Raw genomic sequence first — 27,416 nt, 5'->3', positions numbered from 1 at the left:
GGAGATAAGGCAGACCAGACCTGCTGTTAGATAGCCAAACATTAATAGACACCAGCAGCTCACGGGAGGATCTCAATTACCTGCTTTCAAAACGGGTTCGACATGGCAGATGGAATGTTGATACAAGGAAGCGCGGTAATTGTTTGTGTGTTTTCCATCGTAAGGTTTCTTCCGAAACGGGATGTTGAAACTTTTCAGCCAAGAAGTGGTTGGAGTAGAACTCATTATCGCGTTTTGATTTGTTATTTTCCGAAACTAATTGCAGTATTGGACTTGTTTACTCAATTCAAATCAAAACTTCATCCAAAGGATGGATTGTGAAAGTAGAATTTCCTCATGCTAGCTCACTTAGTGATTCAATGAGCCATTAAGAGAACCGTAAACACATTTGGCTAGTACATTTCAGTTGAATGACGTCCCCCCCTTTGGCATTGTCAATTGCGTTGGGATTTGAATTGTGGTTTTAGCGCGCAGAGCGAATGAACTATGCCACCACTGAGATGTTTTTATCTTTTGCCCCTTTCTTGCCAGCAACCGAATGAGGCATCCAAAGTTACATCTCTTCGAGCGGTGGTACCTTGTATACCTCATGAACATGAAAGCATGCAAATTTCATCTTAATCTTAGATTTACCCGAAAGCGTACCCTGGAACGCCCAATTTTTGCTATCGCGCCCTCTTTTACGGAAACAGGATAGAACAAAATACATTTTTATAAAAGAGCCTAAAGCTACTGCAAGTAACATTCGCCCGTACAAGAGTCGAGATTCCGATTTGAATGGTGTTCACTAGAATGATTTTGCTTTTCAAAAAGCACATTTAACAGACCACACTGGGCTCTCTCAAAGAGACCGACTTATGCAAACAGAGTTGATTTCCCCTCTGGACGCCTTTTTTCGTAATTTGTATCCTCTAGACCTGCTGCATTTACATATCCAGCAGTGCTTGGGCCTCCCAGTAAGCTGGCACCATCTCTCCTCTTCACTTCACTTTGTCCTAACCTGATATATTAAGAGACTAAGAGGGAGCTTGTTGGCAGCCGACTTTGCTGCAGTGATCTCACCCTCCGGTGAGAAAGAGGAGCTGGTGGGAGGTAAGCAATCAAAGTCGGGTTTAATGCTGCTTTTAAAGATTGGGGGAGAAAAAAAAAAAAACATGAACGCAGTAAAGTGATGCAAATGTTTAAGCACTCTGTTGTTTCTCCGAAACCAAATCAGCGCAATCATTCACGACCCTGGTTAGCGGGATGGGCAGCATGCAGGAGGCGGGGAGGGGTAGGGGGGTGGGGGGTAGAGAACTTTGGGGCGGGACATATCTTTCGGAAAGCCCACATACACACATATTGGCCGTCGTGTTTTTTTGGCACCCGCGCGACTACATTTTTTTCGGACAAGTTGATCCCGAGAATGGATTCATATGAATGACCACTTCTTTATTATTGTTTTTTTTTTTGTTTTTTTTTTAAAGGAGTCAGATTATTTTGTGAATCAAACAAATCAATGCGTGAAAAATACGAACGAATAGCCGAGGCTCAATCATTTTGAAAATAATAAATGTTTATTGAAAGATTTAAAAAAAAAAAAAAAATCACCATTTTCTGTTTGAGAATTGCAGCATGAACTTGTGGTTTAATCTAACTTATTTTTTTCCCTCCTGTCGCTATTCGTGTTACCTTATTTTATCTGGCAGACAGATATTCATTTTTGCGGTGATGACTCATCAAAGCAGGAGACCGTATTCCATTCTCCTCTCACTCTGTTTATGCAGAAAATTAACTCTCTCTCTCTCTCTCTCTCTCTGCAGTTCTCTTTTCCTAAAATGAAATCTGGATTGTACTGCACAGGGGGCAGAAGTCTCGCACGCCTCGAGTGATAAGACGCACTTTATTTTTTTCAGCACAATTTTCATACCACATTTGCGACGACAACATAATATTAATCATAATAATTTGTAGTAGCGGTCGTCATTTCAGAAACTATTGGCACGTTATGTGATGACTGCGAGACAGTATTAAAAAAAAAAAATATATAATAGTGCATATATATTTTTTTTTTTAATTTTATTTATTTTATTTTATTTTTTTTGGGCCATCAGGCTGTGGCATCGGAAAGATATGCGACCTATTTGCAAAGCCTCTGCGAGGATGGAGAAGGGGAACAGGTAAACGGGGAAGGCAGAGGGGAAAATGGAGGAGGGCTGTTAGTAGACGAAGGGAAGGGCAAGATAAGGGAGCTGCCATGCTTTCCCGTACATACCCCTGCATCTACAGGCAGCTGAATTAGACTCAGTTGGGCATGCAAGTCCTCCCGCTTGGCCACTTCCTACGGTGGAAGTGATTGGTGCAGCAACGCAGGTGAGGGAGGCGCGCATGAGGAAGGGGGGGAGGGGCGGGGGAGAAAAGCACAGAAAGTGAGAGGCACCGCAGCAGTGCACAAGAGCAGACACCAAGTTGAAAGAGATTCATTCAGCCTCATCGCAACATTCTGAGGTCACCATGCCGAGAAAACATGTCGCAGCCCATTTCCCGTCCCCGGCGCATTGTTGACAAAATGATCTGCGCGAGTCCATTCGCAGCCTCGGTAACAGGAAAGCAAGAAGGTCAGAGAGGAACAGTGAAGTGGACAGCCACGGCCTGCAATTCCACTTGTTCGAAGAGCAGGCATTCAAATTTATGCCTGTACCTTCGCGGCACAGCACTGCATTGTTCAAACATGCTTTTCAGCACCCATGCATCATCATAATGCAGGATTCCAGTTCATGTGTGTTAGTTTGCATCTGTACGGTGTGTATCGCAATGCACAGTTGAGCTACACAACACAGAGCTGCTGGGAGAATACGAGGAAAGTTCCATGTCATACATTTCGGTTCAATAACTATCGGAATATCGCCAAAGCAGTTCACATATGCGTTTTGGGGTCTTAGCTCCAGAGCTGTACATCGCTCCAACATCATTCAGCGGCTGGTTACCTAGCAACAGCAACGCAATGGAAGTTTGGCAGTTTAAAAATAAACTTTCAAAGAGGGGCGTGAAGTTCGAAAAGAAAGGAAGCACAGCTACTGAAGAGAACATTCGAACTAAGGACTCTACATTTTGTGTTTCATGCACCCTGTAACCTGATAACATGATAAGCCGTCCACTGTAGTAACCACTGTCCCCGAAAGGGTTAAACTGAAAAGAGTGCCGATCATTTTATTTTCCTTTGACGGCCAACCAACGAATTACACTGAATGACAATGACTACTGAGCTCAAAGCGGGGAATGAAAGTTGATCGGAGGTGCTTAAGCAGAAAAAGATGAAATGTCCGCAATCTGCTTTGATGTGTGATTGACCCACTCTGGAGACTGACCCATTAGTGAAAGTTGATGTGGAAAATATGCCCATGGACATTAACATGCGCAGCGGAATGACAAATTGGCACGATTCGGTTTGACGTATCGCATAAAAATCAACATCGGTGTCCCATTCAATTTAGCTGTGTGAACAACTAGTCAGACACTTCAAGACAGAGAGAGGAAATCAATAAATAACCCCGTCATTGAGATGGCTAGCGTAGCAACCTTCCTGACAAAACAGACAAAAACACTTTACCTCAGTTTGGAAGCCTTCAACCAAGATGGCCACCAGCAGGTTGAACAGAACGTAGTTACCAAAAGTCATAAGGGCAATGAAGTAGAGAGCCGCTACCGGAGTTGTGGATGCCATGCCGTTATATAATACCTTGTTCCAGTCTTCTTGGGTTAAAATCTACGAGAGAGAGGGGGGGGGGGGTATTGCACAATGAGTTTGGGTGCCGTATGCAGCAGTGATTTGCCTCAACTTTACAATCGTTTGCTGTTTGGCGTGACGCCCGACAACGGTATGTGACTTTCACCGACATTCATTCTGGAAAAAAAAAAATTATGTGCCAAATATATTTTAATGGTTTCTGGATAATTTTGTGCTGCTGAGTCAGAAAACAACGGTGATTTATTTGAATTGGCTCGAGTTTTTCAGAGATCATCAATTCATTTGACTAAATTCGATTCAACAGTTGACGAAATGGGCTTTGATCATTATTATTTTATTATTATTATTATTTATTATGATTATATATCATCATTATTTCTGCTTTCGGGTATTTTCGAATTTGTTTACGGCTGTTTACTTCTTTTGATGCCATTCTCTTCATTTTTCCCCCCCTGCACGCCATCTATTTGCACCACTAATTTTGAACAAGTTTGCCGATGCGATGCTCTCTCGCCACGGCGAGACTTGAAATATCCCTTCATCCGACAGATCCTTGAATTATTGACGCTGACTGTATTCACAGTGACAAATGCTGTGCATTGGGTATGCGGGGATAATGCATAGATGAGAAGAGCCCAGAGAAAGGCCGTGTCGAGCGTGTCCTAAGAGACATGACACAGGAGGAGGAAAAAAAAAAAGCCTACTTGATCCATGTAACATACTTGGAAATAGAAATCCGTTGAACGTGAAGAGAAGGCTGATTGCTAAGAAGGTTGAGGGGAAAAAAAAAACCTACACTTTATTTATTCATAATGTATATTCTTTTAAGGCCATGTGATAGGACAGTTTGTGTCAGCAGAACGGAGATAAAGGTTGCATTTGCTCAAAGGCACTTCATCAGATTTGGATTCGTTGGCATTTTGGCATTGAGAAAATGTCGACGAGGATATTTCAATTGTGTCCGATGGTTAAAAAAATAAATACATTAATAAATAAATCATACCCATGCTTGTAATTGAGCCAATAAGTACTTATCACACACAAAGCATAAGCATTGGCCTACATTATGTCATCAGAAAGAATTTTTTTCTGGATTCACAATCTGCATCACAATGCACCAAGATTTCTCCCGTCCCTAACCTAGATGATGGAATAACATGCAATTTCCAGCTAAGTGAGCAAAGGTGTAGAAGAAGAGAAAGTTTTTTTTTTATTTTTTTTTTTTTAACTCACTTGGAAAACAGTCACGATGGCCCACAGAAGCGAGTCAAAATTTTTCCTGTCCGGTAAGGTGTCTCCATCCCGCTCGGAACCAAATTTACAACCGAACAGATGCATTCCCAGAATGCTGAGAGGCAGCAAACAAGAAAGAACGGAGTGAATATTAACATCAGACAAAAAAATCAACTCCAGTCACATAAGACAAACATCAACATGGGGAACACGGTGGTTTGTGTTTTTTTTTTTTTTTTCAAGCTGGCGCTGACTGCAAAATAATGATCTTAACACTGATTAGCTGAGAGTCATCTGGTTGTCAATGTTTAATGAGATGCAGATGTCTTCAGCACCATGGAGAGCGCCGGGAAAGATGCTGCATAATTGTCAGTGCAGTGGAAATGTTAAGGCTGTATTCCTTCATTATTTGACCAAACCATCCAGAAATAATAAACCTAGACACACAACCTTTTTATTAAACTTTTTTTTTTTTCACGTTTTCTGATAATGTGAATTTAACCCGAGCATGACTATCTCTGGTAAGGCAGAATTTTAGCTCCCGCTCTTGTATTGATATCGGACTGTCAAAGTCGAGGTTGTGTCCGGTTCGTTTAGAAAGGCCGCACGCACTCCGCTTACCTGAAGATGAAGATAAAGAGCATAAGCAACATGCAGAAGGTGGCCACGTTGTCCATGGTCTTCATGAGCACCACCAGTTGCCTCTGTAGGGCCGGCATGAATCGGACCAGCTTCAGCACCCTCATGAGTCGGAAGGTCCTCAGCACGGACAAACCTCCACCTTGCTGACCCACGATTTCCCACACACTATTTGAGGAGGGCGTACAAATATACATTCGAGTACAGCTAGGGGCAAGTGGTAGTCTCGCTTCATACTTAGCACAAAGGAAGAAAAGTGGGTTCAACTCACCTGATGACCACGATGATGCCATCAAAGATATTGTAGGGGTTCTTGATGTATCCAAAAGGTCCGTAGACCAACACTTTTAACAGCATCTCGAGGGAGAAGAGGCTGGTGAACACTATATTACTGATCTCCAGGGCATTGGTCAGTTCGTCAGGCTCGAAGGGGAAAAGAAAGACAGGAGGGTCATTAAAACTGGAAAATAATCCATCCTCGGCATCCATTTACACTGCAAAAAAAAAAAAAGCAACGTTGAATTTACTTTGTGGTTGCACACAATGGACTCATCTGGATTTAGCTACATGTTTAAGTCGATGTATAATCTATTTATAAAAAAAAAAAAAAAAAAAAAAAAATGGAACTGGATCCAGATGATTATTATTCATTTTTTTCAGTACAGGGCACTTAGGGACTCTCGACTGCGAGGCACATGTTCGAGTCACCTTGACTGCTGCAAAAAGATCCTGCACTTCAGACACCAATGTCAAGTCATCACACGTGATATTCTGAATATGCAAGTGTGCGCTGGCAATACGGACATGAAATCCACCAGCCTGAAGCAAAACATTCACGCAATAAGAACATCTCCAAATCTGCTATGTCACAGACGCAAAGGAAATGCAGGCCAGGGTCTTAACCCCCCCCCAACATTACAAGAATACAAACATGTATTTTCCTACATCCAATGCCCACACTCAGCCTTTGTTCCCTCGCCGAACAGATGTGTACCGATCACAAAGCTGCAGCAGAATGTGCCTCGGATGTCTGCTCGGAGCTCATCAGAGAATTGAGCTGTCATTCACAACAAGATCAAACAACTGGCATGAGTGGATGTGTGTGTGTTTTCTGTGCTACAGAGAATAAAAAAGAGAGAGAGAGAGAGAGCAAGCAGACAGAAAAGAGAGCCAAAGCAATAAAAGGCGAGGCACATCCAAACAACACGGTATGTAAATCAGAGGTCTATCGCCAGTTTGGGCTATTCCGGCAGAGGAGAAAAGAGCCAAATGCTTTCTTTTGCGTCTGCGGACTTGTTTAACACCCCGAGACAAGCACCGTGAGGCCTTTCAACTCCATCCAATAAACAGTTTACTCAACTCAAACATGGTGTCATTTCGACAGCTTACACAGACATGGGGCGGCGGGAAAAAAAAAAAAAAGGCGTTGAAGGGGTGATCTATGTTGTTGGCTTTGTCATCCTGATGCAGTGAGGCAATGGCGTCAAATGTTGCGACCCATGAGTACGTTTCAGTTTTTGCATTCCGTTTCGTGTGCAAGCCGCACCCGGAGGTCATGTGAAGTAATGTGAACACGGCGAGTTGCCATCGCGTCTCTCTTGGTGGGCTGCGACTAATCACTGGGACACCATGACTGTGTAAGCACCACTTTTTTTTTTTTTTTTTTTGCTTCAAAACCAGCACAGATACACATAGAAAATAAAGAGAGAGATTAACATCACTCCAACCCGAGAATATTTTGTCATCAGGAAGAACACACAGAGCTGAGCAGTCACTTAAATACCACAATGAGCTTTACTCAAAAAGGAAAGAAGGGATCGGAAATAAGTCGGCACTTCATACGAATGGCAAGCACTTTGCAGAATGTGTATGGTTGAAACTCAGTGAGCTCCCCCCCCCATCTTACAACAAAACTTGAGTATGTCTGGACAAGAGATTGCGTCGTATTAAGTCACAACTCCCCTAAGACCGAACCGCACCAACAGAGCCTGGGGCAGAGAAAACGGAGCGGCAATACGGAGGCCCGATATTGCAACATCTTTGCGATCCTTCAGAAACAACCCCACTCGTTCGTTTCATCTCTTCTCAGTCAAGCGTTAATGCCCTTCCACAACGATTGACGCCACGGAAAACAATGATGGGTGATCGGGGGGGGTGATTTTCAATCGTGAACATGAAATGTTAGCCACAAGCTGGAGCTGTGACTACACGGATCTCTTTCATCCCAAAAACAAATTTGGTCATGCTCCGGCCTGGAATTTTGTGTTTTTTGGCAAACTGTGAAACTGGCCTACCACGGTCCGCTCAGATTGGTATGATAAATGGAGAGCGATTAAACGTCTTAACCCCGCTTTTGCTTCATACTGCAAAAGAAATTACAGCAGAACGGAAGTGCTAACTTCCTTTGCTATTGCCAGAGTAAATGTCAGGGTCTAAAAATGAACAGCGCAGATTATCTGGGATACATGGAAAAAAAAAAACATCTTAAAACATCTTTTACCTTTTGTTGACTGTTAAAACAGAGCCAATAAAAGTTTTTTTTTTTGTTTTTTTTTTAATCAAGATACAGAAAATGATTCGATGGATTTTGGTTGGAGAAGAGCTCTTCAATCACGTTAATCGTCCTTTTCCCTTTCGAAATGATTCTTCAATTCTGGCTACTGCCATCCTATTTCAACACCGAAAAAAACTGGGTTCCTCGTTCTCCTCAACACAAATCAGTTTTTCCTCGACGTGCTTTTATTTTGAAAACGAGGTGAAGGTTCACCTGGAAAGTGACGGGAAAAAAAATGGGCTGCCAGACTGAACCTAATTGTAATTTTCAGGCGGTTAACAACGCCCAAATGGAACGCGCGACTTCCTCGCAAGCCCGTTCGGTTAAAGTGCAAACAACCGCAGCAAAAATATACCATTTACTTCAATTCCCCGCCGCACTTGAAAAGGAATAATCTGCCCACATAATCCGCTGCCCCTGCCACCGGTAGCCCATTTTGGGAAAATCAAAACGGTATCCGTTTCATCTCACCTCTTTCTCATTGTCTGTCGTTTGAAATTTATCTCGGCTCACCGACGTGCGTCTGATTTATCCATCTGCTCGATTCCATCCTTTTACCTGATAGCAGGGGCCATAAATACCTTCAAAAGAGCACAACTTCAAAAGGGAGAACGACTTGGAGAGTTTGCACGTGGGAGCAACAGGCGACACGGAAACCCACCGCCTAAATTTGAAAGCCGCATTCATGAATCCGCACACTTCTTGAATAGATGTGGCTCAGATGCCAAAACAAGAAACAAAAAGTACGACTTTTATGGGCCGAGACTTGGACTGCAGTAATCTGGCCATGAGACAGATCATTATTATTATTATTATATTTTTCGTTTCTGCTCTGCAATTGTTTTCTCTCATATAGCGCACATTCCTCGGACGTCGTGGGTGAGTGAGACAATAAAACGCTTTCTTGGACATATCATGGTGGCGTGTTTCAAGTTTACAATTCAGGCGATTCATTTCTTAATTCAATAAAGGCGACTGACGTGCGAGTAACTAGCAAGGGAGAGAGAGATTCGTGCCTACACGTGTTACGGGTGTGTCAGGCACAAAAAACTGCTCTTGCTTTTCTAATTGCCTCATTCAATGTCCGTTTCCTGGGTAATGAGGCTACAGGAACATTAGGAGATAAAGTGCGTTTGATGAGGAATAGCCTAATCTGGTTAGCGCTAATGTAATGCCACCTAATCTGATGTGATATCATCCAAATGGAATGCCGCACTCAGACCGCTAATGACGCAGCGCCGCGCTCGGTGAGTGTGTTGGTTTAATCAAGTGGGCGCGCTTGCTGTATCGGAAGTAATTCGAAGCGTGAAATAAAGAGGGATATACTCTCGCGGTGATTATTTGTTGATTGGGTTGCTTTGAGGAATGATTTAGGTTTGATGCAAATGCGATACAGGGTGTTCTCAAACTGTTTCGTGCCTCAATAAAATATTGCAAAGTGGCACCCGTCATGACCAACTTTGATATACATAAGCGTAGTTGGCCAAAATGTTCATCAAAAACAAAACAGAAGTTTTGTTTCAGGTGATAGTAAGCCACTGTTACACGATGCACAATCGGAACGTTGAGAAAAAAAAAATGCACTGAACAATTTCATTAAACTGCATTACACACAAAAGTGAGATTAGAAGTTAACAATTTAATAAATAAATAAATAAAATAAATGTATTGCGCTTAAAAGTTAAGCAGAACTGAAATATGCTTACCTTATTGGATTAAAAATAAATAAATAAAAGCGCCCGGAACATGTTGCGCAGTTCAGACATTTAGTTCGGTGATTCTTTTGTGTACCACTAGAGGGAGCCCACCTCCCACTATTGGCACAAGAAGCACACTTTAAACGTCTACTTTAAAATGAAAAGCCATCACAACAATATCAAATCAAGCTAAAGCGAGGCAAGCAGAAGAGGTGTGAAATTGATACGAGTCGAAGAAGTGGTTCAAGTATGAAACTCTGAATACATTTCTAACGAGCACACATCCAACACAGCGTCTACATCCTCGAAAACGGAGAATGCCGGGCCAAGGCAGACTATGATTTGGCATCTCAGTGAATCAGGAAATAACTGAACGCATCTTTTGATCACTCCGACGATTCTGTCATTTGAATTTCACAGGCTTCAGGGCTGGAAAAGCTTTCCTTGAAGTCTCAGATTAGAAGCTAGTGCAGCACACCAAAGCGTGTCTTGAGAAATGTGTCATTCTTCAGGCTGCGACAGATACATCGGTTAGCTACGAGTGAATTGTTTGGAACGAGAAGCGGGAGAAAAATGTCTTTCTCCCATAGCAAACTGCAGATGATCAACAAAAACAAACATCCCTTTACTTTAGCTCCATCTAGTGGATACATAACGCAACCGCAGCCACTACTGTGGCTGCTATTCTATGCGCCGAAAAATGCAGTGCGCCCTGCAAGTGTTTACACTTTTAAAATAATCACTTCTATAACATTCCTAGGAAATCACAATGTGCCTGCGGGCGGCTCATGTGGTCCTTCTGTCTCTACCTGGTGTATAAAGGCACCGTGTTGGGGACCCCTTGTCGAAAACTATCTCACCAACAGGGGTCTTCACCTCCTCTGTGAGGAGCAAACGGCATTGATGATCAAAGATTCTGACGAGGAGCGAAATTTGGGCTGAATGCAACACTGGCAGTTGCCGAGGAAGTTTCTTCTGTGAAATGAGAGCGAGTAAGGCCTACCCAAGTGAAGAGACTGTTGTTGCATCGTTGGCAGACGCACAATGATTCCATCAAGTCCACCTTAAATGGCAGTGCTCTCAAACGCACTGGAAATAAAGCAGACACCCGTCCGAGCCGTCTGCCTCCACTCTTCTTGCCATAATCTCCCTTCTATCCCTTCACCTCCAAGTCCTGACACTCTGTCATCCCTATCCAACACTCTACTTAATCATCTTTTTTATCCAGCCACCCAAGCACCCCACCCCACCCCTCCGCACAAACTCTTCATCCCACATTTCAATTCTCTGCACTCGCCTCGTTGGCTCCCCTCATACAAAGTGGATGCGCGTGCCGTGTCCCCAGTCGCGGTTTTTTTTTTTTTTCTCAAGCGTGTGTTTAGGACAAATCAAGCAGACCGGGGGGGCGGCTCTGTTACGTGTCATCGACAGGGAGAGTTCAGGCGCTGCTGCTCCATACACTGATGGCCTGCTGGGGAACACGCCGGTATATTTGAACTGTTACGCAAGTAGAAATTAAACGTTGTGCTTGGTGATCTCTGCCAACTGGAAATGGCTTATCACAGCGTGCACACAACTACTTCCCTGCGACGACGACACGCGGGCTCTACATTTTATCCTCACCGCAGCATGAGATAGGAGGATTAACGTCATGCTTAACATGGAATGCTTGTATAGTCAATAATTTGACTACTCCTGTTATTATGAACCATTTTACACTTGGCATTTATTTAAATAGTTATTAAAAAAAACATGCATATAAATTATGGTTAGGAGTTTTTGCTGAGGAAGGAACTGTTACGATATCACCAATCCTGTTCACAATTTTGTCAATGATTCAAATGGTGTTTTTATACAGTATTTGTTGAAAGAAGAATTGGGACCTCTCTGTACCTAAGGATTTTTTTTTTTGGTTTGAAATGTTCTATGAGAGGTGTCCTGGTTCATCCACGAACATAGTTGCCTGACATAATAGTACAAGCCAGCGTACCATCCAAACAATGTTAAAGTGACTACTTTCGCATAATAATTACGACGTGCTGCCGCTTTTAGGCGCGAGGCATTCATCACGATGCACCAGGTGGTAGTTGTGGAGTACACGCAAGCCAACGCATAATGGTAAACTTGGCTGAATGACACTTATGGGGAAAAAAAAACCCCAATATATATATTTATATTTTTTTCTCCCTACCATATGAACAGAATTACAAAGACAAACTGAGGTTTGGCAATCCCTCTTTCTGCTGGATGTCAACGGGCTAACAATCAATGATCTGTCTGTGGGTGAAGTTTAAAGCTATGCGTGTGGAGACTCAACAACAACAACAACAAAAAGCACTTGAGCACGAGTGGGGTGAAAGTAACTGAGAAGCACATGGAATAACAAGAGGCATGACAACAAGAGGATACATGAGAAACAAAACAAAACAAAAAAAAAGGGGGCGGTACGCGGAGGAAGGGCAGGATGAAGAAAGTAGAAGAATGAGGCAGAAAACTGGAGGTGGAAATGAGAAGCCTATAAAACCTCCTGTGGTTGGGCTACGAGATGTTGCCATCTGGCCATGTTTATCAGCGCTGGGTCAGGGACCCAAAGTAACCCCACATAACCCGAACATGTTTGAATCACCTCAAAACACCCCATTACAAACAACAGTTGGGTCGTATAACTTCATACAAACCTTTGACTGGCAGTGGGGGAAAAAAAAGTGAAAACACGACAGTCGACTTGCGACAATATGTTGCGTCTATCTTCACTGCACCCAATCAAGGCTAATCACCATTTTTTATGAACATGGCCTTTTGTCGGTTTCGATTGGCAAATCCAAGCTTTTGACTCTCGACAGTGCCTATCTTTCGGGAGGGTCATGGGGTGATCCGCGGCCTTTTCCAGCCGGTTGCGGCGAAAGACGGGGTATATAAATCTGGACTGGTCACCAGCCAGTCGCAGGGCGCATCGAGACAAACGACCATTCACGTTCACACCAATGAACAATTTAGTCACCCGCTAACCTGACGTGGTTATTTTTGGAACGTGGGAGGAAGCCGGCGTACCCGGTGAAAAGCCACCCAAGCGTTGGTTGAGCCAAGATTCCAATCCTCGAAGCTCAGACGTGCTAACCACGAGCTACGAAGCGGTGTTCCCTTTCGAGATTTTAGTGTAAAAATCACACCATTCAACAACATTAAAACTCATTTAGTACCAGCCAATTCTGGACGGAGTCTGAAAAGACGTTTAAAAACGTCTTTGGGAGTGAATGAGTTCAGCACTTTATCACACCGGAACATTTTTTTTTTCACTTTTCAGTGTACACAAATATAAACCTATGCAGCATGTTTGTAAAAGATACAGAATGGAAGCGTTCGAGTATGTCACTTTCTGGCCTCCGATAAATGAAATCCACCCTTCCCTCATCTCATCTCGTCATAAACTCTCTTCCCCCGCCCCCCCGATTTTCTCTCCCACATGGCTGCAATTATGCTGGTGTAAATAAACAAGTCCAGAGAGAGACATCAGGAATTCCACTCGGTCTTGTGGGAGCATTGCATCTTACACAATCACACAGAGACACACAAACAGACACAGGGAATCTTTGACTGGAATTCATTCATCACTACATCAGCTGTGGCTACTCATTTGTGGAATTGACTCCTACGGAAGGTGCAATTAAAAAAAAAAAAAAACTTTGTGACACTCACCTGTTCATGATACTCGATCCCCATACTGAGAGTATTGATCAAGATGGCGATCATGATCCCACGTCCAAAGTACTTGCTGTCGACGATCTTGCGAAACGTATCGCACACCAACCTCCAGAAGTGCACCACCTTTCCAGCCGTTTTCCCCAACCTGAAAGGCTTTTTCTTGGGCTGCCGACTGTCCCGCCTGTCCCTGCGGCGCGTCTCCTGGCTCAACTCGTAGACCCCCTCGCTGTCGGAGTCTCCCGGCGTCTCTGTGCCGCCCTCCGACTCATTGGCGAGGGCTTTGGCGCAATAGGGGCAACCTTCGGGGTCCATTGGCAACCCCGCCACGTCCACGGCGCTGCTCATGGCGCTGAGGTCGCGAGCCGACAGCTGGCAAGCGGGCTGGGCTGCAGCTGAGCGAGAGAGCAGACGAAAATAAGTGCGATGGTGATAAATAGCACGCGTCAAGTGTTTCATAAAAAATGTCATAACAAATAAAGGAATCGACTGTGAAGAGCAACACTTTGGGATGCTTGCGTGTGTGTCAGAGGGAGTGTGTTCGACAGTGACGGGCCATGCGTGAGGCTTTGTCTCCGCAGACCGCGCTGCAGCCCACGTGGGCCGGCAGCCAGTGTTTCCACCGCCCGTCGAACCTGAGCAGATCTGGCCTGACTTTTGCTGAGCGCACTGCCTTTTAGAGCTTGGCCAGAAGCAGAGAAGTCAGTTGCCAGCTACAACACGAAGCATTAACATTTGACTGTAATTAGAAATGTTTTCGCTCTCTCGTGCGGAAAAAGAAATCTGGAGGGTATTCGAGTGCCGGGGCTTAATCACAACACATTTATGTCTGATTCTAATAGGTGATTGCATGAAAAGGGAACATTTTGAGTGGAGGTATGTCATTTGTTTTTGCGCAATTCTGACAAAAACTCAGCCGTGCTATTCTCACACTTCCTGACGTTCGGCCTATTTTTACCTCCGCTGACTGCAAAGCACGCGAGCTCAAGGCAACAGATACTGAACTGGATTGGTTGGATCGATGTCGGCTTGTTCATGAGTTCACAGCCGTGCATGGAAACCAACAGTTGTGATGAAATTTGCCATCTGGGTTAAAAATGCAAATAGAGGAACTCGATTTTTATATAACTGGGATTGAATGAGTTAAATGCTCTCCCGCTAGGTTGCAGAAGGTAAAACCTGTTGCCGTTCATACCGCAGAATAATACTTTTGTGTTCAACTAAATACCGGTAGCTGAAAGTCATTTGTGCTCAGATTCGCAAAACAACTTTGGCCCTTCGATTTGCGTGGTTCAAGTTAACTTCAAAAGAGTTGCGAGCAACGATCTACCTGCGGGGTTGCGGGTGTCCGCCAGGCTCTGCCGCCTTCTCCCATAGGACATCGGTGGGATGTTGAGGCCGATATTCGTGAGAGTACTGGTTGCCACGCTACCTCGTCGCGACTCTGCTAGAGCTCTGTCCTGGAGAGTGGGGTAATTCTTCGGACCGGGAGCAGCAAACGGCACAGAGTTCCTCTTCATCGCCCTGGACGTCAACGCTGAAGTCAAGGAGAATGGGCCTGGAGTTTGGAACAGGGTTGAGGATGTGGGGGTATAGCAAAGGGTTTCTCGGCGGGGCGCGCCGAGGGTTGAATGTGAATCCCCACATCCCACTAGATTGCTGTCGGAAGTTGCTGTCGTGACTGAGCGTGGCGGTGGCGCTAAAGTCAGGGTTCCGCCAAAGGAGGCTCCCACGTTGTTGTTGCGAGAAGATGGATCCGCGTCTTGACCTTCCAGACACCTGATGCCGCCTCCTGCTCTCACGCTACCATTCCCAAGATGGTAATGGTAGTGAGGGTGAGGGTGGACCATGTGGTAAACAGACAATGACCCCTGTCTTGAGGACTTTCTCCTCCTCTTCTGGCTCTGCCTTTGTTGGGGTTCCACTGGAGGCGGAGAGGCGGCAATGTTGAGTCCCGCGCGACGTGCTAAGAACCTGCAGATGTGGGCCACCTGTTTGGCTCCCTTTCGGACCACATGGACAAGGTACTTGAGCAGCTCATCGTAGCAGGAACCCGGCTCCGAGAGAGAGGCCAAGGTGCTGGCGTTGGACATGAAGCGTACCCTCTGCTCCTTCATCAGCTGACTCTCTCGCTGCTTGGTTTCAGAGAACTGAGTGGCAATGACTACCAGGCAGAGATTGATCATGAAGAACGAGCCAATCTAAGGACAGGGAAGAGTCGTTATCCGAGTCGTCCAATAGCAGAAGAACCTGAACCGCGACGCTCAGCGGGGACGCACTTACGATAATTAGTAAGATGAAGTAGATGAAGTTGTAGAAAGAGTGAGAATCCATCACAAAATACATGATATCCACCCAGCCCTCCAGAGTGATCACCTGAGGAGCAACAGACAACCAAAAACATCCAGTGGAGATGCAGACTTGCAATTTTTTTCAACGGTGTGTTGTGATGGCGGACCAGTTCGACTTTGTGCCGCATTGGAACACATCAGCAGTTACATTCACTTTTCCAACTTTAAATTTAAAGCCTTACATGAAGGTAACATACATGTGTTTGGATTTGGAGGGTACAGCGAAACTCCTCTACAACGAAACCTACATGGTCGAAAATACCTCCTAGTGTGAAAAAATCTTCATGCATTAACACCATTCCCACTTTCCTGCCCCCCATACAACGAAAAAAACCCTGTTGCGTTATAAGAAATATTTTTCTCTGCTCTTGCCTCGCAACGAGATTCACTACAACGAAGTCTAATCCAACAGCGACCTCTACTGCTTCGTTCGGAAAGGGCAACAACATCCACCACACTGGTTTACACATGCACAATAGTCCAGAAAGTATTTGTTATTGTTCGTTTCAGACGCAGCAAGAACGTTGCATTGCTAAAATGGCTACAAAACGGACCTTTGGATGTCAAGCAGCTAGGACAAGAAGAGCTCTGACGCTAGAAGAGAGGGTAAAAGTGGTCAAAATGAAAGACGGAGGAAGCAAAATAAAATTGATGTCGGTGAAAGTGAATGCTGATCGTAAATTTTGCAATTTCTTTCCCTTTTCTTTCTACACTGACTATATGAAGTGTCAAATAAGTGTATGCTCATACTTAGGCACTATTGGAATAAAAATAAAGAGTACACATACGTTTGTGTGTATGTGTGTGTGTTTACATCCGAGATCAAATTTGCTCCAGTGAAAAACCCCCTGTTGTGAAAAATTTCTTGCTGCAAACATGATTTCGTTGTAGAGGAGTTTCACTGTAATCTGGAGTACCCAGAGAGAACCCGCACAGAAATTGCCCTCAGGATGACAGAAGTCGAGATTTCAACCCAGGACCTTCCTGCTGGGAGGTGACTAAGCACTCAACTCTCTTAAAATCAAGCATAAATCTAATCCACCCCCCCACCCACCCACAGTTTCTTTCGTGCATGCTTCACCACACAGAGGAAAACTCGCATAACAGTCCCACCAGTGGGAGAAACTAATCCCCAATCTGGCTTTTGTTTCTCCAAACGTGACACTCCCCGCTTGAGAGAAATGTATGAGAACAGACAAAAGGTTTGCAGATGATGTGGAGATAGCTAACAAATGGGGTGGAAAATTGAGGCTGTGGGTGTCATGTCCGGGTAATTGCATTAACACCATTCCCACTTTCCTGCCCCCCATACAACGAAAAAAACCCTGTTGCGTTATAAGAAATATTTTTCTCTGCTCTTGCCTCGCAACGAGATTCACTACAACGAAGTCTAATCCAACAGCGACCTCTACTGCTTCGTTCGGAAAGGGCAACAACATCCACCACACTGGTTTACACATGCACAATAGTCCAGAAAGTATTTGTTATTGTTCGTTTCAGACGCAGCAAGAACGTTGCATTGCTAAAATGGCTACAAAACGGACCTTTGGATGTCAAGCAGCTAGGACAAGAAGAGCTCTGACGCTAGAAGAGAGGGTAAAAGTGGTCAAAATGAAAGACGGAGGAAGCAAAATAAAATTGATGTCGGTGAAAGTGAATGCTGATCGTAAATTTTGCAATTTCTTTCCCTTTTCTTTCTACACTGACTATATGAAGTGTCAAATAAGTGTATGCTCATACTTAGGCACTATTGGAATAAAAATAAAGAGTACACATACGTTTGTGTGTATGTGTGTGTGTTTACATCCGAGATCAAATTTGCTCCAGTGAAAAACCCCCTGTTGTGAAAAATTTCTTGCTGCAAACATGATTTCGTTGTAGAGGAGTTTCACTGTAATCTGGAGTACCCAGAGAGAACCCGCACAGAAATTGCCCTCAGGATGACAGAAGTCGAGATTTCAACCCAGGACCTTCCTGCTGGGAGGTGACTAAGCACTCAACTCTCTTAAAATCAAGCATAAATCTAATCCACCCCCCCACCCACCCACAGTTTCTTTCGTGCATGCTTCACCACACAGAGGAAAACTCGCATAACAGTCCCACCAGTGGGAGAAACTAATCCCCAATCTGGCTTTTGTTTCTCCAAACGTGACACTCCCCGCTTGAGAGAAATGTATGAGAACAGACAAAAGGTTTGCAGATGATGTGGAGATAGCTAACAAATGGGGTGGAAAATTGAGGCTGTGGGTGTCATGTCCGGGTAATCGCGTCAAACCATATTTCAACGCCATCTGCTACAAGACAATTGGCCTTCCTTTTTTTTTTTTTTTTTTTTTTTAATCGCCTCTTTGTTTCCATCTCATCCGCTTCATGAAACCCATTCGATTGATGCCCCGTCTGAAATTCAGGCAACTTGTATTTCCCCGATTTAGCTCTTACCTGGAAAATGGCAATCCAGGCGTAGCAGATGTTGTCAAAGTTGATCGCCCCTTTGAAAGGGTTCACCAGACCGGCAGAGCAGTTGCTGTAGTACTGGTTCCAGTTCACACAGGTGGTGTTATCGGTGCTGTTGTACGAGTACATGTCGAGATTGCACTGCAGATCGGCTTCGTCGTAGAGCTTGGGCACTGAGCTACAGTCCCTCATGCCGTTCTCTCGGGGCTGAGAGCAGATAAAGGGATTCTCGTCGTCGTTTTCAGTGTGGTAGTATTTCTCGAGCTCCACAGACAGAGGGCTGGGGATAAATGAGAGCACATTTTATTGATTAGTGGCACCTCAGGGGTCAACAAATTCTCTAATTTTTTTTTTTTTCTGACATTTTAATCTTTGTTAAAAATATCAAGGATGATTGATACGGGGGGAAAAATGGTTGGAAACAGGCCGATGTTGAAGTTGGGCAGTGGAACCAGCAAAAGCTCAGGCAAATTTAAGTTCAAAGAAACCCGGGAGACTAATTAACCAGTCCAGAAGTAGCTTCAAAAGAATTTTGATCTGGTCTTGACAAATACATACTGACTTAATATCAAATAGAAAACAAATGATCCTAATGAAGTAATATAAAATTATTATAGTAAGTGATACATATACAGGTGCTTAATTAGCTTTTAAAATGTAACCCAAAACATACATCTACATTGGTACTGCTGCAAAATGGAAAGCGTCACTCAACAACCAGCCACCTCTTTGGGTGGACGACGGTGAAAAAGTGGGCAAAACCGCGCACTTGATGCTTGCGTGACATTTGCGCGGTTCCATCGCTTTAGATGGTCACAGACTGGTCACGGAGACTTTCGGTGCTGCACATGCACGTTTTTCCGATGCCTCAAGGACGTCAGATGTGCGACCTGAACGAGACATACTATTTGCTTTCTCAGATTTTTTTTTTTTTGTTTGACTGATTGGTGTGTTCGTTGTTACGCTGAATGCAATCAATACTGTAATATTGTAAAGCTCCGCCTTTAAGCCTTTACATGGCTATCGTGAGATGTCAACATCCTAAATATCAAATTGTGGACTTTAATTTTTTTTTTCCCCCCAGCTAAAGACCTAAATCGACCCCAATTATAATATGTCATGCCATAACATTGACGAATTTCAACCTCATTGATCCACTGTGGATTAGCCAACTCATCTGATTTCATTTCATCCCAGTAATAGTCATAATAATAATAATAATGAACATATAAATCCAGTCAGCCTGTGCACCTGTGACAGAGTGGATCAACATGTCCAATACCAGAGGCCAATTTTGCAATGCCCCACTGAGACGATTAAAAAAGATCTCTCCTTTTCATTCAAGCGTGTCACCACAGTAATTACACTGGCTCGGCAAATCGAATTGTGGTGCTACAATAAAACTAACCGCATGTTTTATTTAAGAGCGTTGTGTATGGTGAAACAGCTTTAATCTGATCAATCTGTTTTTTTGTTTTTTTTTAATTTGTGTCCCAATAATTGCAAGGATGTTACGACTTCCAAATGTCGCGCATGTGTCAATTTACTGGCGAGTAGTTGTCGGTAGAATAAGAAGCCGAAATGACATTTATTTGTGTTCAAAAAAAAAAAAAACTTACAACGAGAAGTTGTCCTCCACAAAGCAGCGATTTCGGAGCAGGCCGGCCCACAGCTGGACTCCCACGATGCCAAATATGAAGAAGACAAAGAAGCAGAGCAACAGCACGTTCCCAAGCATGGGCAGAGTGTCGAGCAGCAAGGTCACCAGGATACGCATACCTGACAAGAGGCAAACAGGTGAGATCTCCTTTCATGTGCGGTGGTAACTCGACTTACGAAATGAATTGGTTCTGGAAGAAATTTCTTCACTCGAAAAATTTGTAAGTCGAGACGCCTTTTCCATGTAAATGCCCTAATCCGTTCCTGAGCACAATTGACAGCTTTTTCACGGTTGTTTTTGAACACTTGAGACTTGAAACTTCGGTTGGCATACCTGCATTATTTGTCCATGAAAGGGTTACATCATGTGTTTTTATATATAATATTAAGAATACAATACTTTTCTATATCTACTCAAAAAATGTTCAATGGGGGGGGGGGACGTACGGTAGTTGCAAAATGAAACTGTACGTTTTTTGTTTTGTTTTGTTTTTTTTTGGCTGTGACTAATGTACCGGTACTAACAAAAGAATTTAAACACAGTGCTCTAGACTGGAATCTGCCTTGAGCACAATGCATCTCTGACAGCTCTGCACAGTGTGCGCTCGCTCCTGACAACACACACACTCTTCGTTTGCTGCCCACATGCACCTCTTTGCTAAATTTGGTCGAACCACTCGAATCGCAGCTCAGGCCCACATTATCGGAACATTTTTCGTTCTTATTGCCTTGGAATTCCCCTTTTTCTCGTTTGACATGCACTCCATTTTGTCTTTCTCTGAATCTGTCTCTTTTTAAGTACCCGGAAGTGTTTCTATCCCTGTAGGCTGCCTCCTTCCTCGCAGGAAACTGACATTAGAAATGAGGATCATGTTCTGATCAGTGTTTTTTTTTTTTTTTTTTTTTTTTAAGAAGCCATTGAGTAGAAATGGACGGAAGGTGACAATCGTCATACAGAAGAATGTCAAGGTTTGTCTTCCTCAAACTTCTAAATGTATTTTCGACCAAAATCACCATCCTTCCGGCTGCACCGTGGCTACTTCTGGCCAATTTTAACGGAACTTGGTACATGGATTGAGTACATGGAAATCCTTTCAGAATATCACTTTCAATAAAACATGAGCACAAATCAGGAACACAAAACAATCTGAAACAGTCTCCTCTACCTCTGACACACCGTTAATTTATCACCATTTTCACAATAGACCTCAGGAGGATTTTCTTTCCCGCTGACACAAAGTGATGGGATTGTCAGATGAAGCTAATTTTGAATATGGAGCTACATATAATGGAACAATGAGTGACTTACAATAAGAAACCTTATGATTATTATTTTTTTTGCAAGTTAATCCTATGATCAAGGCTTTTTTTATGAAAAGAATATGATAATATAAATTAATGAATGGCTGTATTACACAGGTACAAGTGACGCTGTTGAAAGCTGTTCTCATCATGCTTTCCTTTTTGAAATGGCTTTTTTTTTTCCCCCCCAATGGCGAAGGGGCACTCAGTGACCCCGTAGTTGGTTATGTGATACGCCCCAAATCAATTTTTATTGATCTTGACCATGGCCGTAAGATGGACAGAGGAGCTAAGTGCTTTTGGAAAATGTTTTCATCACAGTGATTGCGGTTTGGAATGATTTCAACCAAGGCTGGGGGGGATGAGGACGTCAAATATTTGCATGCATTGCGATGACGGTGCACGGCAGCGTTTTTCGAAGTGTGATGTATGCCTTCCGTTAGGTGGGCGAGGGGAAAGGTTTGGAGTGGGGGGGCGGGGGGGGGGCAGAGGAATTCAGGGGAAGCGTAGCGGCTTTAGAAAAGAGTCAAAAAAACCAAAGCCGCGACATCGAGTGGAACAAAAAAAAAAAAATGAATGGAAAGATCAATGTTAGTCCTCACATCACACTCAAATGTGTTGAATGTTTTGTGCGATGCATTCATATATTTATTTTCAGAAAAAGCGATTACATTCAAGCTAACACGAGCCGAGGAGTGTGTTCCTCGTCCAGGAAATGTTGAATCAAATCTTCCAGCAGTTTTCAAAATAGCGGGATTACGCCGTTCATGTGATTGCTCGGATCCACTGGCGACTATCTTCCGCCTTCAAATAAGAAGCCCGACTCTCCGTCCGTTCGATTGAAGTCACGAGAACTGAAGTCAAGAAGTGATTTCGGCCTAGCGTGAAAGCCCCCGCGGCAACCTCCGAGCAGGTTACAGTTGGCGCTTCTCGCAAACTCTTTAATTCCAGCACTGGAGGGAAAGCGATCAGTGTGGCAAAAGGCGGAAGGTTTTATCAGCGCGGTGGAAGCCGGGGGGAGGCAGACGTTGCCGTCTTCGGGAGATTATCTGGATGGAAGTCCACGTGCATTAACCAAGCAATTATTGTCCGCGTGTATTCTAAACAAATGAGTGGAGTAAAATGTGATAATAGGGTGATTTGTGGTTTGAGCATGAGGGGAAAACATACCCATGGTTGTGATTAATAAGGCTTTGGGCAAAGGGCAAACATCGTGACCAAGCAATGAGTCTATTCCGGGCGCAGGATCATCACACAAAGATGCGCATTGGTGTCGAGTCATAATTATCTCTTTGATGGCCACCAGAAATCAGCGCTGCTTAGGTCAACATGAACCACCTCCCCAAAAGTACTCTTTCCTCCCTCATGAAATAACACGGCATTAGAATTTCATTGTTGTACTCACAAACGCGCTTCGATGTCACTCGAATTTCGTTCGTCCTCGTTTTCAGTTCGCTGGTTCAAATGAAAACGAGGACGTCAGAAAAGGACGTCTCGGTTTACAATGCGGTTCCTTCGCTAAGGTGACAACGCAACCCAAATGAGCAAATAAATTTGGTGATCTTCTGTGTACATCAGAAGTAAGTGTCAAAAATAAATACAACAATTAATTCAAGCAAATGCTGGCAGCGTGGACTGTAAAATGACGCAGCTAACTTGCTACGGGCTCTTCATCATCCGAGGTGGAGTGTTGTTCTGTCAAGAGTGCATCTTTAGCTATCTATCAACGGGCTGTTTTACATCCAAACATTAAGATGGGGCCATAAATATCTGGCACACATCACTGCGCCTGCACTTATTAAGACGCAGCTACTGCAGTGCGCATTTATTTGATGCTTGTCTAACTGTGATTATTACGCGGGTGGTTTATTTTAATCGCATATACAATGCCTGTTTGCCAGCGGAGACAGCTCACAGATGATTGATGGGTGCTCGGAATTGATAGCAAGGTAGCAGGACTGAAAAACTCCAAAAATTGAAAGACGTTAACGAGGATGGGCTACACAACAGAACTGGGAGCCTTTTAGGATACCAAAGTCAAACTTGAGAAGATGCTAAACAGTGCAAGCAATAAATTAATTGTTCCTAACATGACATACTTTTTTTTTTTTAATATCATGTGTTCCAAATAATGTGGAACACTTTTTTAGTAGCTGTTATTAATTGCCAAAAACTGTGATTTCGAAATGATAACAAAATAACAACAAAACATAAATCCAATTAATGACGTGCATTGAAATAAAAATGTGAAAGGTCAAATTAAAATGGAATAGGTGCAACGCTGGCTAGGTACAATTTAAAAAAATATATTATTTAAACATTAATGGAGTGGAAATTTAATCTGTCCCCATTTCACTCTTAATGAGAAATGCTGACAGAAAGGGCAGAGGAATGTGAATGTTTGGGGGCTTTTTTTTTTTCCGCATGCTAATCATGTTCGCGTAAGCGTGAGGAATAGGATAGCGGAGGGGTTATGCATTTTTACCACTTGGAACAAGTGCAATAGTGTGTGTGTGTGTGTGTGTGTGTGTGTGTGTGTGTGTGTGTAGCAGCTGTGAATTAATTCTGTCTCTTAATAAAATGGGTAGTGAGTTGGAAAATTGCACATAAATATGTCCAACCTCACAACTGCAAAACCAAGAAAGGTAAATTACATCGATATGTATATACATACGAACATACATACATACATACATACACACCTGTGTTTTTAAAAAAAGTCACCATTGTTTCCACATCGTGACATTCCAATCATTCTTCCAACGTTTTAAACATTTATGGGTCGTCATTTTATTGCTTTGTTTTTTTTGACCATCACTTACTTGGCACCCGGTTGATGGCCCTCAGTGGCCTCAACACCCGAACCGTCCTCACTGCCGAAAAACTGACATTCTGCAGGTTGAGGGAATACTCCAACATTCTACGAGGGGAAGAGAAAACGAGAGAGAGAGAGAGAGAGAGAGAGAGAGAGAGAGAGAGAGAGAGAGAGAGAGAGAGAGAGAGCGTTAGAATGCAATACATTTCATTGGAATTGGAGCTCACTGTGCAAGTGACCTAGTCAAGGCTAGTCAACGCTCTTTAAAAATCAATGACTGAATAAAAATGATCAGTCGGGGTATGATGATCATGAACAAGCATGACAAAACTACAATCTGACTGGAAGAGATCTGAAGAACTTGGCAATAAAGCTGCATGCAAATACTGTGTGAGCAAACATTGGATGTCGCTATCATACAGGGAATTCAGATTTTCATGACCGGTTTTGTGATTTTTTTTTTTAACCATTTTAGGGTGCCAATCATATTTGAAAGAATTTAATCCTTTCGTCTCGTGCTTGTCGTCATTCAGATCATGGGTGAGTCAGTCAACAGAACTCACTTTGAGGGGGTGGGGGGGGGGGGGGGGGGGGTAAATCATGGACCAGTCACCGGCCCATTGCAGAGCATTAAATTTTGAGTTTGAGGGATTCTATTTTAGATATTATACTCACATTTTACATTTTTTAACAAACCGCATTAAAACTAAGGCAACTCGCCGCTGCCGCCCCCCAAAAATAAATAAATCAACTTTGCAACCTCCTACAATTGGATATGTTCACGAAAAATTGCCCTTCAATGAAAAAAAAAAATAATAAATAAATAAATAAAAATAATGCGGAGTGTAAAAGCACGTAACAGGTGCTATTTAGCACACTACCCTGTATGTAGTGTGTATGTTGCCTCTCGAAAATACTATCACTGGGCTAGCTGTAATTGACGATCTAATGAACCAAATCATATCTCCATCCTTGCCTTCGGAGACAAATGCAACGCATGTGTCCTGGCAAACAATCCGCTTTGATTCCAAAGCTCAATGGAGTGCGACCGCAGTGCATGTGTTTGCGCTTGTCTATGGGGCGCAGCACACACGCAATGTTTGCGGGCCCTGATCAACACGCACGCAGTCACACGCACGCTTGCACAATCAACCAGAAGCAGAGGGATGCGCGCGCGCCGGCCCAAAGGTGGTCGCGCCGCTGAAAGAGAGGAGGAGGAGGAGGAACGTGGCGTCGGCAGCAGGACAAAAGAGCAACCCGAGATGAGTCTGGCTCGGGAGCGCGGCGGGCTTTTAACGGCAGCTCCTTGGAGGCTCAAAGGGAGGTGATTGGAGGTTAGAAGGACAAAGCTGAAGAGCAAAGAGGAATGTTTTGCGCGTGTGCGTGATCAGACTGTCACTGTCTTTTCTTGCACTTTGGCGCATATGTGGAGCACATGTGCAGCTTTGAAAGGGCGCGCGGGCCAAGGAATTCCCTCCTTGCACACACTCCAAGTCTGCCTGTCGAGAAATGCTCGACACATGCAAGCGGTGTGTGTGTGCGTGCGTGTGTGAGTGAGTGTGTTTGCGTGCTAGACAATCCTGGATCGAAAGCATCTACGTGTGCTCGCCCAAGACGTTCGTGATGCATTACACTTGAGATGACACACATCATTGACCAATGTCGAGAGACCAGGCAGCCAAGTCGAAAGAATGTAAATGTTATTGTGTTTGCTCTGTGACTGGAATCATTTGTTTAGGTTTCAAACAGATCAAGAAGCACTTATTAAAAAAAACAAAAAAAAAAAAAAATCAACCTTCAATTAAAAAAATGCCATCGTCCAAACTGTCAGAGAATCGAGAACCAGTAGAAAAACTCATTGACGCTGTTTACATTTATATTCAACTTGACATTTTTGCCTGTGCAATATTTGAAGTTAAAGAAAAAAAGTCTAAATTTTTTTGAAGTGACATACTCTCTTATGGCTCAAGAAGAGCTCGGACATGTTTGTGGGAATAACATCAAATTCAGCGAAGTGGGTCAAAAGGATGGCCTGACCGACGCCGCACGACACGACAACCACAGGAAAATTGCGCAGCACAATATCATCATAGGAATTGTGAGTTTTTTTCTACTCTCATAGTAGAAACTGAAGTTGAACGCAGCAACACACTTCGAGCAAGATATTTTACGATTCGACAATTGTTCACACACAAATATTGCTTCACCGAACAAACTTTTAACAATTAGATGATGAATGACTTCTTTTCAAAGAAAGGACACTGGCTAGCCCTGTAAACGAGAACCAGATGACGTTTGGTGCGCTCCCGCTCCACTTCCCCAAGTTGTGTCTTAAGCAAATGATGGAAACGACAGAAAGTTGGTGCACCAATCATGTTGATCACGCTGACATCGGGGCTGTGCGATGACAGACGCCGGCGAGCCTGAAAGAAAGGAGTTTGCGTGCAGAGAATTCCCGGCTTCATCCAAAGAAGCGAGTTCGCACACGGCCGATGTGGAGGATAAAAGGCAAGGTTTTGCATCTTGTCACTCACGCTAATTGGATACTTATGCACATTTCCTAATGTGGAGATCTCTTTGCGAGGACAAACTCAGCACATTGTCATGAGATGCAAATAAATCATGCAATGAAAGGTACTGGTTGACATGCACGCACACGCACACACAAAACCAGATCCACTTGAAACAGTGAGGCCAGTTCCTTCATTTTTGTTGCATTGGTTTTCATTAAAATACCAAATCTGAAACAGGAGATCAATACTTTTGTTTGATGATGAACAAAAAAAATTCTTAAAGTGAAATTAGATGCAATCAGGGGTTAAAAAAAAAAAAAAATCAGTGGGGTTCATTCACTTGCATGCAATGCCCACTTTAACCGAGAAGTCATTGTTTATCATAGTATCCACAGTGAGGGCTTCATGAAATTAAATATGAGGAACGTTGCCCAACACATTCACAAGCAGGATCTCATCCAAGTGAACGGCAATATTTAGCTGATTTACAACAGAATGCCTTTTTTTTTTGCAGTTGCTTTGCTTTTGTAAAACTCTCACAGAGTTAGCTTCGATCTCAGAGCAGCGATTAGCTAAGCGGGGGTGGCCAAGGGGTTGGACGGAGAGTGAACAGGGGTGACCGCGGCCACCTTTGGCTCCACCCTTGGATGGAATGGGAATGAAAAGTCAAATTGAGCCATTTCACAAACACTGGTCATCGCATGCTCAAGCATTTGGAATGTCCTGAAGAAGGGGGGGGGGGGGGTTAAAAAAAAAAAAAATTTCCCTGGCAA

General features: G+C 43.6%; 1 protein-coding gene across 15 annotated transcripts in view; it reads right to left on the bottom strand.

Moving 5' to 3' along the window:
- cacna1g (calcium channel, voltage-dependent, T type, alpha 1G subunit) overlaps window positions 1-27,416 on the bottom strand; it is an 80,981-nt gene that overhangs the window by 41,407 nt on the left and 12,158 nt on the right. For 11 of the 15 annotated variants that reach the window (XM_019865680.1, XM_019865679.1, XM_019865669.1 and 8 more), the window contains exons 3-13: window positions 24,138-24,235; window positions 19,974-20,133; window positions 18,340-18,634; window positions 15,833-15,925; window positions 14,880-15,750; window positions 13,547-13,944; window positions 5,871-6,022; window positions 5,582-5,767; window positions 4,961-5,075; window positions 3,590-3,745; window positions 2,255-2,320 (exon numbers count right to left, since the gene is read on the bottom strand). In XM_019865680.1, coding sequence (XP_019721239.1) covers window positions 2,255-2,320; window positions 3,590-3,745; window positions 4,961-5,075; window positions 5,582-5,767; window positions 5,871-6,022; window positions 13,547-13,944; window positions 14,880-15,750; window positions 15,833-15,925; window positions 18,340-18,634; window positions 19,974-20,133; window positions 24,138-24,235 — 2,590 coding nt within the window. The remainder of the gene's footprint in view (window positions 1-2,254; window positions 2,321-3,589; window positions 3,746-4,960; window positions 5,076-5,581; window positions 5,768-5,870; window positions 6,023-13,546; window positions 13,945-14,879; window positions 15,751-15,832; window positions 15,926-18,339; window positions 18,635-19,973; window positions 20,134-24,137; window positions 24,236-27,416) is intronic. The other 4 variants (XM_019865675.1, XM_019865673.1, XM_019865674.1 and 1 more) reach the window with 1 other exon arrangement.

The sequence above is a fragment of the Hippocampus comes genome, unplaced genomic scaffold (genome assembly GCF_001891065.2).
Source record: "Hippocampus comes isolate QL1 unplaced genomic scaffold, H_comes_QL1_v1.1 scaffold58, whole genome shotgun sequence".
Taxonomy (NCBI): Eukaryota; Metazoa; Chordata; class Actinopteri; order Syngnathiformes; family Syngnathidae; genus Hippocampus; species Hippocampus comes.
Note: the sequence above shows the minus strand (reverse complement) of the source record. Positions and strands in the feature narration are given on the sequence as shown.